Below are 19,612 nucleotides of genomic sequence, written 5' to 3'. Positions count from 1 at the left end.
GAAACTAACTTAATTTTAAGTCAATTATACCTCAAAAAAAGTCCCACAATATTTACCTGCTTTATAGGGTTAAAGTGAGAATTAAATGGGATAGTTCGTGCAAAGAACTAAGAACAGGATTTGGCACACAAAAAGCCGTCAAAAACGTTGAGAATTCCTACTAAATTCACAAAAATACATGCCGTGGAGGGGCATCTCAGGGTTCTTCCACTGAGGTGTAATGTAAAGATACATCTCTCAGAATATCACCGTCAGCTTTTGATTTCACTGTCAGAATCAGCCATGTCAGTTTATTGGTGCGGTCATCTCACGGACATTTATTAAAGCCCTCATTCTCTGTTAGGTTTTGTGCCTGGGAATTAGTTGATCTTAATCTAGCACTTGATTTTTCACTGAAGGATGAAAGTTCCCAGCGTTATTAAATCTCCAGCATAAGCCAAGTCTTCAGAAAGGTTATTGTCAGAAACTAAGAGCGCCTTGAAAGGCGCCCGGATCAGGTGGGACGGTGGGAAGGGCTGGGCACTGTGCCTTGAGTACGCGAATAAGGGAGCTCCTGGCCTCGGCCCATTGACTGGCGTCGAGACCTCTCCCCCGCAGGATTTCTAGCAGGTGGCTGACTAGGAGGCAAGAATTGCCCCCTTTTTGAGTTAAATCACGTGCTTAAAAGTAAAGGTGGGGGCTGCCAGAGGGCCCTTTCCCCTCCGGCTGAAGGGCTTCATCCTGATGCGTTCTGGCCACATCCTCCCAGACGCGGATCAGGTAGCGTTCCCAGGGGAAGTGGGGCCTCACCTGCTGCAGGTGTCCCCAGGTGGTTCAGAGGCGTGGCCGTATGCCCCCCAGCCCCCCGCCCCGCTCCTCCCGGTTCCAAGCTGCGGAGCGGCGGCTCGCGTGCCCGCCGAGGGGAGGTCAGGCGCCTCGGGGATCTGGGGCCCGCTGGCGCGGCGCCCGGCCCAGGGCACCCCCGGCGGCCGTGAGGCCGCGCCTCCTCCCGGAACTGGCCGGCGCGGCCGGGCGGGAGGAGAGGCGGGAGCCGGGCTTTCGCGCACCGCGGGCCATGGAGGTCCTTCCCACGGGCGGGGGCCGGACGGGGCGCCAGGAGCCCGAGGCAGGGCGGGAGGACGCGGCGGAGGAAGCGGTGGCCGGTGCGCCCCCGTCTGTGTGCCTGCGCGGGGCGCCCCCGGCGGAGCAGTCTCGAGGCTCCCGGGACTCCTGGGAGGCCGAGGAGGACCCGGAGCCCGGCGAGCCGCGGAGCGGCAGGACGAGCCGCACGGCGTCCCTGGTGAGCGGCCTGCTCACCGAGCTGTACAGCTGCACTGAAGAGGAGGAGGCAGCGGGTGGGAGCCGGGGGCCGGGGGGTCGCCCACGGCGCCGCGACAGCCTCGACAGCTCCACGGAGGCCTCCGGCTCCGACGTGTTCCTGGGCGGCCGCGGCGGCGACTCCCGGGTGCTGCAGGAGCTGCAGGAGCTGCAGGAGCGGCCGAGCCAGCGGCACCAGATGCAGTACCTGCGGCAGAAAGGTGAGCGCCGGGGGCGGGGGCTTCGGGGGCTTCGGGGACGGGCCGCAGGGCACCCCGTCGCGTCCGCCGGCGCTCCCGCGCTCACCTGGGCACCCCTGGCTGAGCCGCGCGGCGCTCCGATATTACGGTTGGGGCGGCTCCTTTGACCTGCGGCTAGTGGCCGTGGTGTCACTGGTTCGTGGCTAAACTCAGTTCTTATTGTGCCCCCGCCCGCATCTCTCGAGCTGCTCAGTGGAACCTCAGTTGTTGGGGGTGGTAGCGGCGGGTCTCCGCTCCTCTGCGCGCACCGTGTTTGCAGGAGCCCCGAAGGGAGAGGCAGCCCACCTTCTAATTGCACCTGAACAGCTCTTTCGACTGTTGGGAGTTTCTGGTACGCGTAGCACAGGTTGCCTAGGGGGCGCCGAGAGAAGACCGGCGACTCCTGGGCCTGATTTTTTTTTTTTTTTTTTTTTTTTAATTTCTCCTAATCCACCCTCCCTGGCCACACCACTAGGATAGTGTTTAACTAGTGAGGCAGAATAATTCGATAATGCAGTTTCTAAGCAGAGCGGATGAATTCCATTTCTGCCAGTCAGTCTGGTTTCGGGAAGCTCACTAGGCGACGGATTAGTGGAGGGCCCTACGCTGTTGGCTTTAGCACAGGGTTTGACTGCTGGTACCTTCGATTTGAAAATGGACGTGGCTTTTGGGGAGGGGGGGCGGGAGAGGCTAATTTGGTGTTTCTTTTGTTATCAGACCCTGATGCTCACGTCCTAACTGAGGTCCCCCCCCCCCCTTAACTGTTCATAATAGCTTGCCTTTCAGGCACTAACAGTTATTACAGATGTCTTTTTCATAGATGTATCAAGACCTCAATTTATATAATAAAGTGAGGTGTGGAAAACGGATGCTAAGCCGCCATAACATATCTTGAATTAGTGTCCTTGTGCTAAATTACCAGGAGAGGAAGGAAGGAGAGAATACTATTGAATGGTCTCCTGTCTCCCAATTGTAAGTCTAGCTGGTGCCAGGGGGGAAAAAATAAATAAATAACAGAAAAGGAATAAATCTGTCTGCTTTCTCGAATCTGTGTAAACAGCTTTCAACTTCCTCCTTTGGCTTCCTAGCAAAGGTTTTTTTCTCAGCTGATTGTTACAAATGGCTTCTGCCTTCCTCCCCCTGCCTGGGACTTTGCCTGGAGTAGTGCCATTTAATTTTACACAGTTTTTTGGCTGTTCTCGGAGTGTTTATGCCAGGAGTTCCGTGGGGGCAATAGGTCTTTCCGAATCCAACAAAATCAACTCTGAAGAATTATGATTTGCCTTTCTGTCTTTTACAAGGCCGTTCACTTTTCATTACTGAGCAAATTTGGGGGGTTGGCAATTTCCTTGTGGAAGAGGAAATTTGGCAAGCTAAAGTTTAAAGAGCTTTGCCTGTGGATTTCAAACCAGTGACCACTCTACTAATTCACAAGATCTCCAAGAGTCTGTTTTTCCCAGGTCTCAGCCTTATTGCATAGTTGCCTGCTAACCTTTTCTTTCCTTTGAATCAACTCCGTTAAGATGAACAAAAGTGCCATATTATAATCTTATACGCACCCACACGCACCCCCTTTATTGATGAGTATCATTAGAATATTAAGAATAAACAGGTGGAAGCACGTGCAAACAGCTGTCTGCATAAATAATTTTACAGCTTATTAGATTACTTGATTTTGTTTCAAGATCAAAAAATGTCCCTCCTATCATAATGCTTTGTAGATAACCTCTTCACTCTATTAGGATTTTTGCTTTAGCACCTATTTAGGTATTTGGCGTGTGTGGGTTCTTTATTTATATGAAGCATCAGAATGGTTTCTCAGGAAATCTTGGCTCCCTTCTTGGTATTTTCATAAAGGAGGTGAACTTTGGAGTCAGAGTGCTTGAATCGATATCCTGCCACTGTTCATTACTCGCTGTGTGACCTTGGGCAAGCTATTTAAAGTGTTTTTTTTTTCAACGTTTTTTATTTATTTTTGGGACAGAGAGAGACAGAGCATGAACGGGGGAGGGGCAGAGAGAGAGGGAGACACAGAATCGGAAACAGGCTCCAGGCTCCGAGCCATCAGCCCAGAGCCTGACGCGCGGGGCTCGAACTCACGGACCGCGAGATCGTGACCTGGCTAAAGTCGGCGCTTAACCGACTGCGCCACCCAGGCGCCCCTTGGGCAAGCTATTTAACCTTTCTGTGTCTTATTTTCCTCACTTACAAATATGGATAATAATAACACCTACCTCCCAGAGAGGACTGTGGTGATAATTATGTAAGTTAATGTGTGTAAAATGCTCAACAAAGTTTAGATACTATTTTTATCAACATACACACTGGAATTTCTTAGAGAGGAAATTGTCCGCTGCTTGTCAGTCAGTCTTTTCCTCATTTATTTAACACTTATTTATTTAACAGCAAAAGTGGCTGATGTTGTGGGGCATGCAAAGATAAAGGAGACCTTATTATTCCTGTCTTCAGGATGCTTTATCAGCAGATACTGCTGTAGAAGACATTTGTAAACTCTGAAGATTTTTCCCATGTTGGATAATACACTTAGTTCAGAGCATCACAGAGCTGTGGATACCTTAAGAGTCACTGAAAATGACTCTTTGTTGGAAGGAAACTATAATGTAAAAAAAAAACAACTATAATGTAAATGCAAGATAATGATATTCCTACCCTTTCTGTTTCTGGAAGGAAAAATTTTAAACATTCAAAGAAAGGCTCTTTGCTCTGTGGAAGGGATCTAGGGACGAAGAGCCCCCTGGTCTCCTCTTTTAGTTTGTTTCCATATTTAATTTTCCTTAGAACACGACTGTTATCATTTAACCTAAATGTGTTCTTACTTTTCCGTATGCGCCACCAAGTTTGAACTCAAGGTAAGAGAAATGGCCTTTGTTCTCTTCTTCAGAGTAACCCCTTATTCTTATTTTAGTGCTATTTATATTGATGTTTATAAAGACTGTTCACATTTCTTTCTCAAAATAGTCTTGTATGCTAAACATAATTTGAGCCTGGGAGTACTACCTTGCCTAAGATCACAAAGATGGTTGGTTGGTCCAAAGGGAGTTCTTTTTATGGTCTAATACATTTTCCAGGATGTGGCTAAACATGATTGCTGTTAAAGGCCCACCTTGTACTTCTGTTATACAGACCCCCAAAGTTCTTTTTCTTTGACCTCTGGATTTTTTTTTTCTTTTTTTAGCTTTTGAATACTTCTTTTGTTCTCTTTTGATCCTCTCTAGTTTCTCAAAGTCCCTTTAAAAATGAATAGACCCAAATCCCACACAGGATCTCTAATGAGGGCCTAGCCAATTCCGAGTTGCATGGAAGCTTCTTGCCTGACTGGCAGATTACACTCCAGTGACTAATGATAATACCAAGTGTGACAAACGAAACTCCCAAATTGTAATGATTATTCATATAAAGATTGCTGATAGTTCTGATTCCCAAGTCTTTTTTCATTTGTGGAAAAACAGCTGTTGGGAATATTAATTTTATGAATGTAGAATTATCCTTAATTGATCTGTGTAAAGGAAATGTATCTTCTATCATATTTGAAAAACTACTGAGTTTCTAAAGTGAAATATTGTACCTAACAATCAAGCTATTGGAAGACTATATATTTAAAACCAAACGAATATTGCTATATTCATCTACATTAGAAAATGTGGTTATATTATTTACTTTTAACGGATCAGTTACAAAGGTGAGTGCTTTTTTTTTTTTTTTTTCCCAACGTTTTTATTTATTTTTTTTGGGACAGAGAGAGACAGAGCATGAACGGGGGAGGGGCAGAGAGAGAGGGAGACACAGAATCGGAAACAGGCTCCAGGCTCTGAGCCATCAGCCCAGAGCCCGACGCGGGGCTCGAACTCACGGACCGCGAGATCGTGACCTGGCTGAAGCCGGACGCTTAACCGACTGCGCCACCCAGGCGCCCCGCTGAGTGCTTTTAAAAACATTTGTTATCAGGGGACGTCTGAGTGGCTCAGTTGGTTAAGCGTCCCACTTTTGGTTTCAGCCCCAGGCGTGATCTCAGTTTTGTGAGTTTGAGTCCCACCTCAGGCTCCATGCTGGCAGTGCAGAGCTGCTTGGGATTCTCTGTCTCCCTCCCTCTCTCTGCCCTTCCCCAGCTCATGCTGTCTCTCTCTCGCCCAAAACAAATGAATAAACTTTAAAACAAAACCAAACGAAAATATTTGTTATCAAGGGTGCCTGGGTGACTCGGTTGAGTGTCCAGCTTCAGCTCAGGTCATGATCTCAAGGTTCGTGAGTTTGAAACTCGAATTGTCGCTGCTGTCGGCTTGGAGCCCACTTCAGATCCTCTGTCCCCTTCTCTCTCTCTGTCCCTCCCCTCCCCCCACTCACACATTCTCTCTCAAAAATGAATAAACATTTATTTAAAAAAAGTGTTATCAGCTGTTAGATTTACCATTGATGTAACAGATTCAAAAGGATTCTTTTCTTGTAAGCTTACCTTCTGAGCACTTTAACGATACAAAATATACATGCCAATTTTCAGGCAATGAAAGGCAAATCTGCAACCTGAGCTAAATGTGACAAGAGTCTTTGCTTACATGTTGCAAGTAGCCTCAAAGATAAAACTTATCTTACAGTAATTATCTCACGGCCAGGGCAGGAAATGTTTGAGTGATTTATTTGATCAGAATATCTCAGCTGAACACGTGCATGTAATCCTGGGTGAGAAGCCAGAATTACTTGGTTTAAATGGATGTTCTAGATATTCGTCCTATGATTGGTAAGTGTTACATGGGAATTTGTATTCTTCTCACGGTATTTATTTTCTTATTTTTCTTTTTCTTTGATAGACACTAATGAACTGAAGACAATCCTTCAAGAGCTAAATTATAGAATTGGCGTACAATCTGCAAAGCTACTTCGGCAGCTGAAGCGAAAAGATAGGCTTCTGCATAAAGTACAGAGAAACTGCGATATCGTGACTGCATGCCTGCAGGCTGTGTCCCAGAAGCGGAGTAAGTGCTGGAGTGGGGGTTATCCCTTTGGCCACATGGGTCTGGAATCTTAGTGGAGCTGAGCCAATAGTCGTTGTGTTTTTGAATATATGGCAAAGTTTTAAATGGAAGCTTCTATCATCGAAACTGAGAGCTATGAACAACTCAGTTTCCTGGGATTTTTTGTTTTGTTTTTGTTTTTTGTTTTGTAAAAATGTATAGTACGTGTCTGATGTTACAAACTTCATTGTATTATTCTAGATTTGAAGTCGTACTTCATTTTGACAATGGTTATTTTTACCTGATGCTAAATAATGACTAAAATATTTTTAGAACTGCATCAAATAGACACAGCCTAAAAGGCCTTTGTTCTCTTCTTCTCTGTGTCACTCTTATAAGTGAATCAAACATCGGCTTTAAAAAAGGACCCTTTTATAACAGGAACTTACACTTGCTTTGAAATTTAAAAAAGACGAAATATTTTAATAAGTTAAATCTGTCTCATAGGTCATCCATTCACAGCTAAGAGCTGTGTGGTTTGTTACCTGAGTTAAACATGTTAAATCATTGATCCTTGTTAGCTACAGGATGTAAAACCTTGTGAATTAATCTTTTAATTCTCCATGCAATAGTTTTATGTTTTATTCTGCTAACATTTCCCTATTTTTGTTTTGTATTCTTTATTAACATGCAGCACGGCAGAACAGTATATTCAGGTATGGCAAATTTAGGCACCAGTGATGTTTTGATCAAATGCCTGTGACAGGTTTTTGGGTGCATGTGAAAGTTGCTTTATTTTGTTTCTTTGTCCCACTACATTTTATATATGAAGTGATACCTTTTAGAGTTTTTTTTTTTTTTTAAATTCCAAATTAAGATGTGTTTGTTTTCATAAGACAATTTTCAGGGTTTGACTAGTTTCAGATAATAAAATTAATGGCTTAAACTTCATTCTTATGTTTATTATAAAAAGTAAATACCATGTTTTCCTCCTCCTGTTTTATTATGTCACTGTTTGTTATCCCCAAGTTGTTATTCTTGCTGTCTACTAAAGAAGGTTTCAACCTAATGTAAATTGAACAGAATGTTACGTAATTATCATAATGATATAATGGTCCATACAAGGAGCAGGAAGTAATTGAATTGACTGATTTTGAATAGGGTTTTCTCCAGAGCTAGGCACTTGTCTGAAACAGCTAGAGAAGGACGATACGGATATAGATATACATACACATGTGTGTATATTTTATATGTGTATCTATCTACAAAAAGTTGGCCTGTGTTATAAGTATTTGATATTTTTCCATGGATTCTGATTGATTCACAAGTGTCTAGTAGAAATTCTGTTATTTTCCCTTTATTTTGAAATACCTTGATTTTTCTCTTTTCAACTGTGTTTTCATCTACCATTATTACTGTTGTACCAGGCGTTAAAAGCACGAAGTGGTAAATGCATGGGGTTTGGATGTGGGAAAAAGTATAAGCGGGGGATGGAACCAGTGTTAGGAGACAGAGGGGAATGTCTGGCTGGCATAGGATCACGGGTTGATAATTACCAGGGACTGATAATCATTTAGAGTTTGAATTTACTTGACTGATAAAGGGACAGGCATTTGTGTCTTTTTAGAAAAACGTGTTCACGAGAACCTAATTCAATTGTGAATTTGAATGCAGCCTTCCTATGTATTTTAGAGTTTGTCTCTTTAAATCCAGCCACTGTTTCGTATTTCATAGAGTATGGGATTAATGCCTCTTAACCTTGCGAGTTACATTATCACCTTGGTAATAAGACTCTACTAAATGGGACAATGTTTTTTGTTGAATTAAGAAATGACAGTGGATCAGGGGTGCCGACTGAGCCACTCAGATGCTTAAGAGTTCTAAAGAATTTAGATCTCACTGTTTTGTAATGAATAACTGAGCTTTCATTTTAGCAGTGATTGGCAGTGATGCATTCAAATACAACATGTATGTTGACTTTTTTGTATTTAATATACAGAAGTCCAGATAACCCTCATTTTCCCTACTATATATGGATTCAGTCCTTATAATTCTTTCCATAAGTGATGTTCTCCCTTTCATAACATGTTATAATATAATATAAAACTTTTTAACCTTTTTTTAAAATGGGTCATTTCCTATTGATATGCCAAAGAGGATATGATTTTATAAGTAAGTATGGATTATGAACCAAAATGACTAGGTTGTGTTTATTTCAAACACATATGCTGTAACTGCTTGCATTTTATGGTTTCTTACACCAAGCCTTACAGTAGAATCCCTTTATTACTTATTTATTTAGTTTGTTTGTTTCAAGTTTTTATTTAAATTCCAGTTAGTTAACATATAGTGTGATATTAGTTTCAAGAATAGAATTTAGCAATTCATCACTTACATATAACATTCAGTACTCATCATAACACGTACCCACTTTAGGACCTATCACCCAGTTAGCCCATCCCCCTGCCCACCTCCCTTTCAGCAGCCCTCAGTTTGTTCTCTATAGTTAAGAGTCTGTGTTATGGCTTGCCTTTCTCTTTTTTTTCCCTCTGTGTTTTGCTTCTTAAATTCCACATATGAGTGAAATTATATGGTATTTGTCTTTCTCTGACTGATTTATTTTGCTTAGCGTAATAGACTCTAATTACATCCACATCATTGCAAATGGCAAGATTTCATTCTTTTTGATGGCTGAATAATATTCTATCACATATATATATATACGTATGTATATATATATACGTATATATATATATACGTATATATGTATGTATATATATACATATATGTATGTATATATACATACATATATGTATATACCACATCTTCTTTATTTATCAGTTGATGGACATTTGGGCTCTTTTCATAGTTAGGCTATTGTTGATAATATTACTATAAATATCAGGGACTGTGTGTCCCTTCAAATCAGTATTTTTATATTCTTTGGGGAAACATCTAGTAATGTAAATGCCAGATCATAGGGTAGCTCTATTTTTAACCTTTTGAGGAACTTCCATACTGTTTTACAGAGTGCACGAGTCTGCATTCCCATGAGCAGTGTAAGAGGGTTCCTCTTTCTCCACATCCTTGCCGACTTCTGTTGTTTCCTGCATTGTTCATTTTAGCCATTCTGACAGGTATGAGGTGCTATCTCATTGTGGTTTTGATTTGTATTTCTCTGATGATGAGTGATGTTGAGCATCTTTTCATGTGTCTGTTAGCCATCTGGATGTCTTCTTTGGAGAAGCGTCTATTCATGTGTTCTACCCATTTCTTAACCAGATTGTTTGTTATTTGGGTGTTGAGTTTGATAAGTCCTTTGTAGATTTTGGATACTAGCCCTTTATCTGCTATGTCATTTGCAAATATCTTCTCCCATTTTGAAGGTTGCCTTTTAGTTTTGTTGATTGTTTCTTGCTGTACAGAAGCTTTTTATCTTGATGAAGTCCCATAATTCATTTTTTGCTTTTGTTTCCCTTGCCTCTGGAGACACATTTAGTGAGAGGTGACTATGGCCGATGTCAAAGAGGTTGCTTTATTTTATTTCATTTTTTATTAAAAATTTTTTTAACGTTTATTTTTGAGAGAAAGAGACAGTGTGAGCAGGAGAGGGACAGAGAGAGACAGAGGCACAGAATGGAAGCAGGCTCCAGGCTCTGAGCTGTCAGCACAGAGCCCGAAGCGGGGCTCGAACTCACGAGTGATGAGATCACGACCTGAGCTGAAGTAGGGTGCTTAACTGACTGAGCCACCCAGGAGCCCCAAGGTTGCTTTATTTAAAAAAAATTTGGGGGGCGCCTGGGTGGCTCAGTCGGTTGAGTGTCCAACTTTGGCTCAGGTCATGATCTCACAGTTCATGAGTTGGAGCCCTGCATTGGACTCTGTGCTGACAGCTCAGAGCCTGGAGCCTGCTTCAGATTCTGTGTCTCCCTCTTTCTCTGCCCCTTCCCCACTCATACTCTGTCTCTCTCTGTCTCTCAAAAATGAATAAACGTTAAAAAAAAAATTTTTTTTTTTAACGTTTATTTTTGAGAGAGAAAGAGAGAGAGAGGGAGAGAGGCAGAGTGCGAGTGGGGGATGGGCAGAGAGAGAGAGGGAGACACAGAATCCAAAGCAGGCTCCAGGCTCCGAGCTGTCAGGACAGAGCCCAACATGGGGTTCCAACCCATGAGCCATGAGATCATGACCTGAGCCAAAGTTGGACGCTTAACTGGCTGAGTCACCCAGGTGACTGAGGTTGCTTTATTTTCAAACAGGATGGGATTAAAAGCAGAATCAATATTTGCCTTGTAGAAGAGCATATGTTCCCCCGTATTTAACCATTTGTCTAAAGATAACCATGGTATAGCCAATTTATTTTTTTTATTTTATTAAAAAATTTTTTAATGTCTATTTATTTTTGAGAGAGCATAAGCAGATAAGGGACAGAGACAGAGGGAGACACAGAATCCAAAGTAGGTTCCAGGCTCTGAACTGTCATCACAGAGTCAGATGCAGGGCTTGAACTTATGAGCTGTGAGATAATGACCTGAACTGAAGTCTGACGCTTTATCGACTGAGCCACCCAGGCACCCTTGGTGTAACCAATTTAATATTAATAGTAAAATTAATAATAAGAATGATAGTGGTGTCACTATTCATTACGTGCATGCAGGCGTGCAGGAAAATCACCCTCAAGGCTTTAAGACAATGGGATAATTAGATGAATATTTGGCCACGAGTTCATCTGTTGTCTTTTTGTTGTTGTTGTTGTTGTTCTGATGTTAAAGTTAAGTGGTTTGCTTATTATGTGACTTGATTATTTTTCCTGAAGGCAGAAAGGAGGCTATCTTAACTATCAGCATTTCCTAATTTTATAATTTTCTGCATCGGTGTAGTAAATTTTTAAGTTATGCTGGCTGAGTTTGTGAAATGGTAGTATAAGCAAGTAATAAAATCTGTCATTGGAAAACTGTGGTAAGAGAGAAGGTGGAAAAAATGTGAACATTCATGAAAGTATTGTCTTTATTTTAGCCTTGTCAATAAGTACAGGAATTTTAAACAGCTTACTGCCTCATTTGATCAATGTGTCTGGCATCTTTAATACTGTGACTAAATCTTGCTGTCTATCATAAATACCTGGCAGACACACTTGCCAAATAGTGAATGGTAGTGGTCCTTATTCTTTTTTTTTTCTATGGTTATCTTCTCTAAAGTAGCCTTCTCTGTGGCAGGAGGAGGAATTTGTGTGGCTTCAGGTTGGTGGCATCGACATTCAACATTTTCTGCTAAGAAACAATTCTCTGTGTTTTTAGAACAGATTATAAAAGTAAATGCACTCGACCCGCCATTCCCCTCCTAGGTATTTACCCAAGAGAATTGAAGACGTATGTCCCCACAAAAATGAGGACGTTCATGTTGGTAGAAGCACTATTCATAATAGCCCAAAAGTGGAAACCACTCAAATGTCTATCAGTGGGTGAATGGATTAACAAAAGTGGTATATCCATACGATGGAATAGTGTTCAGCCATAAACAGGAATGAAGCACTGATTCATGTTACACATGGACGACCCTTGAAAACGTTATGCTAAGAGAAAGAAGCAAGACACAAAAGTCCACATATTGTATGCTTCTATTTGAAATGTCCAGAAGAGGTAAATCCATAATAATGGAAAGTCAATTCGTGGTTGCCAGGGGCTAGGGTAGGGCGAATGAAGAATGACTGTTCACGGTATACGTTTCTTATTAGGGTGACAAAAATGTTCTGCAATTAGATGGTGGTGATGGTTACACAATTTTGTGAATATACTAAGCATCACTAAATTGTAGAGCTTAAAAGGGTGAATTTTATGGTGTGTGGATTATATCTCAATAAAATAAATACAGTCAAACCTTGGTTTGTGAGCATAATTCATTCTGTAAACATGCTTGTAATCCAAAGCACTTGTATATCAAAGTGAATTTCCCCATAAGAAATAAGGGAAACTCAGATGATTCATTCTAGAACCCAAAAATATTCATATAAAAATGATTACAATACTGTAATATAATACAAAACAATGAATAAAATACAAAATACAAAGAAAAATAAATTAACCTGCACTGACCTTTGAAAACCTTTGTGGCTGATGTGAGGGAGATGAGAGAGGAGGGTTATTCTGCAGGACGACTTTCACTATCACTAATGGAATCACTGCTGTCTATTGGCTCAATGGAATCTTTTTCTTTTTGTGCAACTTTAACAAGCAACCTATCCAATGACACTTGCTTTTGCCCCCTTTTGAGGTTTTTGTGGAAACGTGCTGTTGCATTGACAATCACCCACAATCCTGCAGAGACAGAAAGAGAGAGAGAGAAAGAAAGGGAGAACCATTGGCTCGGCTGTGATCATGTGACATTAGGTGCCATGTACTACTCGTATTGCAAGACATGGCACATTTATCAAGTAAAAATTAGAAATGTTTGCTTGTCTTGCAGAACACTTGCAGAACAAGTTACTCGCAATCCAAGGTTTTACTGTAGAATGTGTTATTGGTACAATAAAAGTAATAAATGTAATAAAATAAATATGTATTAAAAATATAACCCACTCCTCATGGAAACTTCGGAAAATACAAAAGTATGAAAAGAGGAAAAATCGCTTTCGAAAGACGTTTTTTCATAGTTTTGAATATTTATTCATGTGTTTTTTTATGCAAAGTTTTTCCAAAGTCAGCGTACAACATAACATTTTTGTATCCGAAATTGTCAAACTTTCCATTATTATGGATTTACCTTTTTCGTGTAACATCATAAGCTGGCATAAATTATCCATAAATATAATTTTGAACGATTAATGCACTGTTTTTCAGTCCATCATTTTGTTTTGTTACAACATTGTAATAGTGAAAAACCTTTCAGTCATAAGTACAGAAACACAAGCTGATTTAAGTGAAAAGGGAAATTGATTGGCTCACATAATTAAAATTCCAAGGATGTGGCTTCAGATGTAACTAAATCAGATACAGCTGCCTATATATAGTATCTTTAAGGGGCACCTGGTTGGCTCAGTTGGTTAAGTGTCCAACTTCGGCTCAGGTCACGATCTCACAGTTCAGACAGCTCAGAGCCTGAAGCCTACTTCAGATTCTGTGTCTCCTTCTCTCTCTGCCCTTCCCAGCTCACACTCTGTCTCTTTCTCTCTCTCTTTCTCTCAAAAAAAAAAAAAAAAAAAAAACAACAAACCATCAACAAAAAAACCCCGCACCCCCCCAATATTAAGAGTATGAAATCATATTAAGAATATGATTTCGGGGCGCCTGGGTGGCGCAGTCGGTTAAGCGTCCGACTTCAGCCAGGTCACGATCTCGCGGTCCGTGAGTTCGAGCCCCGCGTCGGGCTCTGGGCTGATGGCTCGGAGCCTGGAGCCTGTTTCCGATTCTGTGTCTCCTTCTCTCTCTGCCCCTCCCCCGTTCATGCTCTGTCTCTCTCTGTCCCAAAAATAAATAAACGTTGAAAAAAAAAATTAAAAAAAAGAATATGATTTCATCCCTTAGCAGTGCTTTCCTCTGCACCAAATAACACCAAAAGGGCCACTATGGCAGCTCCAATTAATCAACCTTACCTGAAAGCACAAAGTTCTTTCTACAGTTCCAGAAAGTTCCATAATTCATTTTCCTTGACCTAGCTGGGTCACCTGCTCACTAAGAATCAATAAATATTTATGTATGTAAGAAGGTGATAAAGTGATAAGTACTATGGGAAATAAAAAAACAGGTTAGGGCAGATTTGGAGTAGCCAACAATTGGTCCTGGTGTTACCAGTCTTTTATTAGATTTATTCATAGGTAATTAAGGTTTCTTGATGCTATTTTAAATTGGTATCTTTTAGGAAATTCATTTTCTGTTTGTTTCCAGTACATAGAAATATGGTTGTTTTCTGCATATTGACCTTATATCTAGCAATCTTACTTTTTTTGTTTATTCTAATTATCTGTACGTTCTTTTTAATTTTTATTTATTTTAATTTTTTTAAGATTTTATTTTTTTTTTTTTAATTTTTTTTTTCAACGTTTATTTATTTTTGGGACAGAGAGAGACAGAGCATGAACGGGGGAGGGGCAGAGAGAGAGGGAGACACAGAATCGGAAACAGGCTCCAGGCTCTGAGCCATCAGCCCAGAGCCTGACGCGGGGCTCGAACTCCCAGACCGCGAGATCGTGACCTGGCTGAAGTCGGACGCTTAACCGACTACGCCACCCAGGCGCCCCTAAGATTTTATTTTTTTTAAGTAATCTCTACACCCAGTGTGGGGCTTGAACTTATAACCCCAAGATAAAGTGTTGCAAGCTCCACTGACTGAGCCAACAAGGCATTCTGATAAATTATTTTGTGTTAAAAAATTTTTTTAATGTTTATTTTTGAGAGCGATAGGTAGAGTGTGAGTGGAGGAGAGGCAGAGAGAGAGGGAGATACAGAATCTGAAGCAGGCTTCAGGCTCTGAGCTGTCAGCACAGAGCCTGACATGGAGCTTGAACCCACGAACCTTGAGATCATGACCTGAGCCAAAGTCGGATGCTTAACCAAATGAGCCACCCAGGTACCCCATTTTGTATTTTTTTAATGAACATAATCTTTATTATCTGTGATTACGGTCAGTTTTATGTCAATTTTCTTTACCATTCTTTCATTTCTTGTTCTTGTGCACTGGTTAAGACCTCCGTGATAATATTGAATAGAAGTAGTGATAATGGGGTGAAATTTTTTTCAGATGCAATCTCAGAGGGAAAGTTTTTCCCCCCATCATTTCCCCATTAAGTACAATGCTTGCTGAATGTTTTCTATAGAAGTCCTTTATCAAATTAAGGAAATTCTCTTATCTAATTTGCTAAGATGTTGAACTTTATCATACGACTTTATTGCTGTATTGAGATAATATGTTGAAAGTTAAAACAACTTTGCATTCCTGGAAGTATCCTAATTAGGTCACGAGATGTATGTATTTGTATATACATATATTTCTGGCTTTGTTTTTCATAATATTTTATTGATGATTTTTATGGCTATGTTCATGAGTGACAAGCTTATGATTTTCCTTGTAATGCTCTTGTCAGGTTTTGGGAGACTCCTAAAAGAAGCTATAGAGTGTGCTCACTTTTTCCATTATTTGGAAGAAATTGTGTAGGACTGGAATTATTTCTTTCATTTTTGATAGAATTCACTGGTAAAATATTTGGGCCTGAAGCTTTCTTTGTAGGAAGGTTTTAAATTATGGATTCGGGGCGCCTGGGTGGCGCAGTCGGTTAAGCGTCCGACTTCAGCCAGGTCACGATCTCGCGGTCCGTGAGTTCGAGCCCCGCGTCGGGCTCTGGGCTGACAGCTCAGAGCCTGGAGCCTGTTTCGGATTCTGTGTCTCCCTCTCTCTCTGCCCCTCCCCCGTTCATGCTCTGTCTCTCTCTGTCCCAAAAATAAATAAATGTTGAAAAAAAAAATTAAAAAAAAATAAATTATGGATTCAACTTAAAAAATAATTATAGGATTATTTATATTTTCTATTTCTTCTTGTATCAGCTTTGGAAAATTTATAGGATTTGCCCATTTCCCATACCTTGTCACATTTATGGACACAAAATTTTAAAGACTAATTTTTGTGTTCCTTTGGTGTTTCAAGATAGTAAAACAGTTCTACTGATTTAAAGAGGAATTCACTTACCACTTAAAATATGTTTTATTATAGAATGTATCATCATAAAGAACAGTATTTTAACAAATATGTATATTAGAAATATATTAAAAAAAAAAAAGTTCTATGTATGTGGATATCTACTTACCAGAATTGAGTAACAGTTACTAGAACATTAGAAAACCCTGAGTGCTCTTCCCTGATTGAAATTTCCTCTCTTCCTCACATTCTCTTACTTTTCTTTGTAGTAAGAAAATGCTATGTAAATTCCTAAATAATGTATAGTTTTGAGAAACTGAGTAGCAAGCCCAAGCCTAGTTGTACACAGAAAGGGTAATTAATGTTTGCCTCTGTTAGATAAAGGCTCCCAAGAGATAAACCAGGCTCTGGGTCATAGTCTGGTGTTGGGTACTCCTGAGAATGCACAGGACCCCCTTCTGGGGGAGTCAGGGAGCAAGGTGATAAATGAGGCTTGTGGCATCTGTCAGAGCCGAGGTTTAGGCTATTTGCTGCGTGATCAGCTAAGTTGGGGGAATGGCCTGCTTTTTATTTTTGATTCAAAGCTTTCCATGACTTGCTCTTGCTTCCAGAAGTAGGTCAAAACACAACACTTTTGTGGGCATGGAGGGGAGGAGAGGGTGACCACTTCCTCAGCACATTGTGAGATAAACAAGTCCAGATGAAAATGTGGACCTGCTCTCCCAGGCATTCTGTCCTTGAGTTAGAAAGATGGTCCAGTAGCAGGAAGCATCTTGCATTGACTGCCATCAATACAACTGTCACTTGAGCCACACTGCTACAATCTGGACTGATTGTGCTCAGTCTGGTACAGAGCTGTTACCTTGGGGTTTCCCTTCCCTCTCTATGCCTCTCTCCTGTGTTGGATCTTTTGTTTCCCATATCCCACGTTTTCTTCTTTCCTGATTATTCTTTTTATATCATTGCCTGTATCCCCTCGAGCAAGGGTGCCTGTGAGGTAGAAGTTTGGAAATTGTGCAGGAATGAAGATGTCTTTTTTAGACCCTTCCTTTGACAATTTCATACTTCCTCTGTTGACTTCTCCCATTCTTCAGAAGTCTGGAGCCTTTCTGATTCCTTATCCTTTGTACTGGACTCCCCCCCCCCCCCGAAAGCTTGTGGAATCTTCTCTTTGTTCTTGGTGTTCTGAAATGATCACATTCTTTCTTATTTTGCTTGGTGTGGGTCTGTTTTCACCCATTGTGCCTGGCCTTGATAGACTCTGAGTCACGCAGCTTACATCCTTCAGTTCTGGAAAATTTATGTAAATTATTCCTTTGATGCTTTTCCTTCCTCCTTTTCTTTTTCCTCTTTCTGGAATTCTATTTTTTGGCTGTTGGAACTTCTGGATTAGTTCTTGAATATTCTTTGTTTTCTTATTTTCCATCTCTCTTTTTTTGGTCTCTTTTTGTTTTTTGTTTTACTTTCTTGCAGACTATCTCAACTTTATTTTCCCATCCTGCTATTGAGACCTCCTTTTAGGGGGATTGTTATTTGATTGTTTGTTTTATATATAGTATCCTACCCTTGTTTTATAGATTTATATATTTTCTTATTGCTTCAAGGATATTAATGATAGAGACTAAAATGGACAAACAGAAAACAATTTGGAGGAAAGAGATTATACAAGGAGGAAAGAAACTTTCAAAACTTATTATATTTACAGTCTTTTCTCAGATATCTAGTAGTCCTTGGCTGTCTGCTTGTAATTAAGTGTGGGGGTCTAAAATAGTGACTTGAACTCTGAACTGTCCAGTAAGGCTTCTTGATTTTGAGCTTTGCTCAAGAGTCACCTGGATGGGTCCCCAGGTAAGTACCTTCAGGTCTTTCCTTTGGGGCTGCTCAGCTTCCTCAGGGAAGAGCTTGCTGACCTCCTGCTTGGGTCGTGAAGGTCTGTGGGCGTAAGCGCTGGGATCTCTGCCTTCAGCAGTCAGCATGCAGGTGGTCGCTGAGTCCCTTTGTGTTAGGTCAGGTACTCACCGTCAGCTGGCTGTCCAGCAACTCTTTGTTTTAACCCTTTTCAGAAAGGAAACCTTCAAACGTTTGGAAGGATGACAGAGGAGTAATTGCCCAACCTCATGAAGTAGAGGGGAGGATGTAGGGATGCAGCCATTTCTCAACAGCTTCCTCCAGGTTCTCCTTAGTAAGCCTCCTCAAGAGCTGGCTGTCCATCTCTGAGTTTTGTGGAATATGTGATGTAATGAAGCTTTGCCTTGTCAATCTGAGATCTGGCTTTGTAGGCTCTAAGTCAGTTTCTACTTGTCCATATGCTTTTTGAGCTTCAACATTTTGTTGTTGTCTCTGCTGCTTTGTTTCCTGGTCCTTATAGGGTTACGATAAAGATCCCTGTACTGTAATTTTAGTGTGGTTTTGGTGGGGACCAGATTTACATGCAATTTTTTTCTGTCTGTCTTCTTCACTCAGATGTGCATATTCCTTTTTCATAAGTTCAGAAGGTAAAAAGAAATTAGCATTTTTTTTCAGGTTTTACTGAGATATATTTGACATATAAGGAAGTTAGCATTTAAATTAAGGTAGATTTGGGAGCTCCTGGCTGGCTCAGATGGCAGAGTGTAGAACTCTCGATCTCAGGGTTGTAAATTCAAGCCCCAGATTGGCATAGAGATTACTTAAAAATAAACTCTTTAAAAAAATCTTAAGGTAGATTTGCCTTAAATTTGGAACTTGGTGGCAGAACCGTGAGTTTTGGCACAATTTTGTTAATACGGGTAACAGATTTAGGCATATTTTGATATATAATTAGCAGTTTGATCTGCCCTGAAGTAACTTAGTGAGAATATGACTAGATGAAAGCAACAGGATTGTAATTGCTTACAGTATTTTTAGCCATAGTTTCCTCTCATTTAAAAAAAAAAACAAAACTCTTTAGTGTCTTGCAGCTTAGGATTATTTTTTCTGTTTTGTCCTAATTTGCTCATTCCTACACATACTGCAAGTTTGTAGAATATTTGAAACAGTAACAGCTTTTGAACCTCCGACTTCCTAGAGATTGTTGGGGCTTTGAAAAAAGCAGAAGATGTTGTTTAGAAAAAAAAAAAAAAACAAAAACCTGGAGGCGCCTGGGTGGCTCAGTCGGTTAAGTGCCGAGTTCAGCTCAGGTCATGATCTTGCGGTTCATGAGTTTGAGCCCCGCGTCGGGCTCTGTGCTGACAGCTCGGAGCCTGGAGCCTGCTTTGGTTTTCGTGTGTGCCTCTCTCTCTGCCCTCTCCCACTCATGCTCTGTCTCTCTCTGTCTCTCTGTCAAGAATAAATAAACATTAAAAAAATTAAAAAGAAAAATCTGAATCTTTCAAAGGCATCATAATTTAGAACCAGGAGAGAACTTAAATCTGATTTCTACTTACTCCCAACCTAATGGTTGAGCAAAGTGAAGGGTAGAGGAATTGAGAGCTTTGCTAATACTCACTCAGCTGGTTGGTGACTGAGGAC

General features: G+C 40.9%; 1 protein-coding gene across 2 annotated transcripts in view; it reads left to right on the top strand.

Annotated features, from left to right (window-relative positions):
- Nucleotides 1-788: 788 nt before the first annotated feature.
- The window catches only part of TBC1D30 (TBC1 domain family member 30), an 85,782-nt gene continuing 66,958 nt past the window's right edge, over nt 789-19,612 (top strand). Inside the window, exons 1-2 of one of the 2 annotated variants that reach the window (XM_086712902.1) lie at nt 789-1,517; nt 6,359-6,523. In XM_086712902.1, the coding sequence (XP_086569028.1) occupies nt 830-1,517; nt 6,359-6,523 (853 nt within the window). In that variant the 5' untranslated portion in view covers nt 789-829. The remainder of the gene's footprint in view (nt 1,518-6,358; nt 6,524-19,612) is intronic. The other variant, XM_086712903.1, reaches the window with a different exon arrangement.

Source organism: Puma concolor, chromosome B4 (genome assembly GCF_028749965.1).
Source record: "Puma concolor isolate L17-30 chromosome B4, mPumCon1.1.hap2, whole genome shotgun sequence".
NCBI classification, from domain to species: domain Eukaryota; kingdom Metazoa; phylum Chordata; class Mammalia; order Carnivora; family Felidae; genus Puma; species Puma concolor.
The sequence above is the reverse complement of the archived record's forward strand: the minus strand, read 5'-3'. Positions and strand labels throughout refer to the sequence as shown.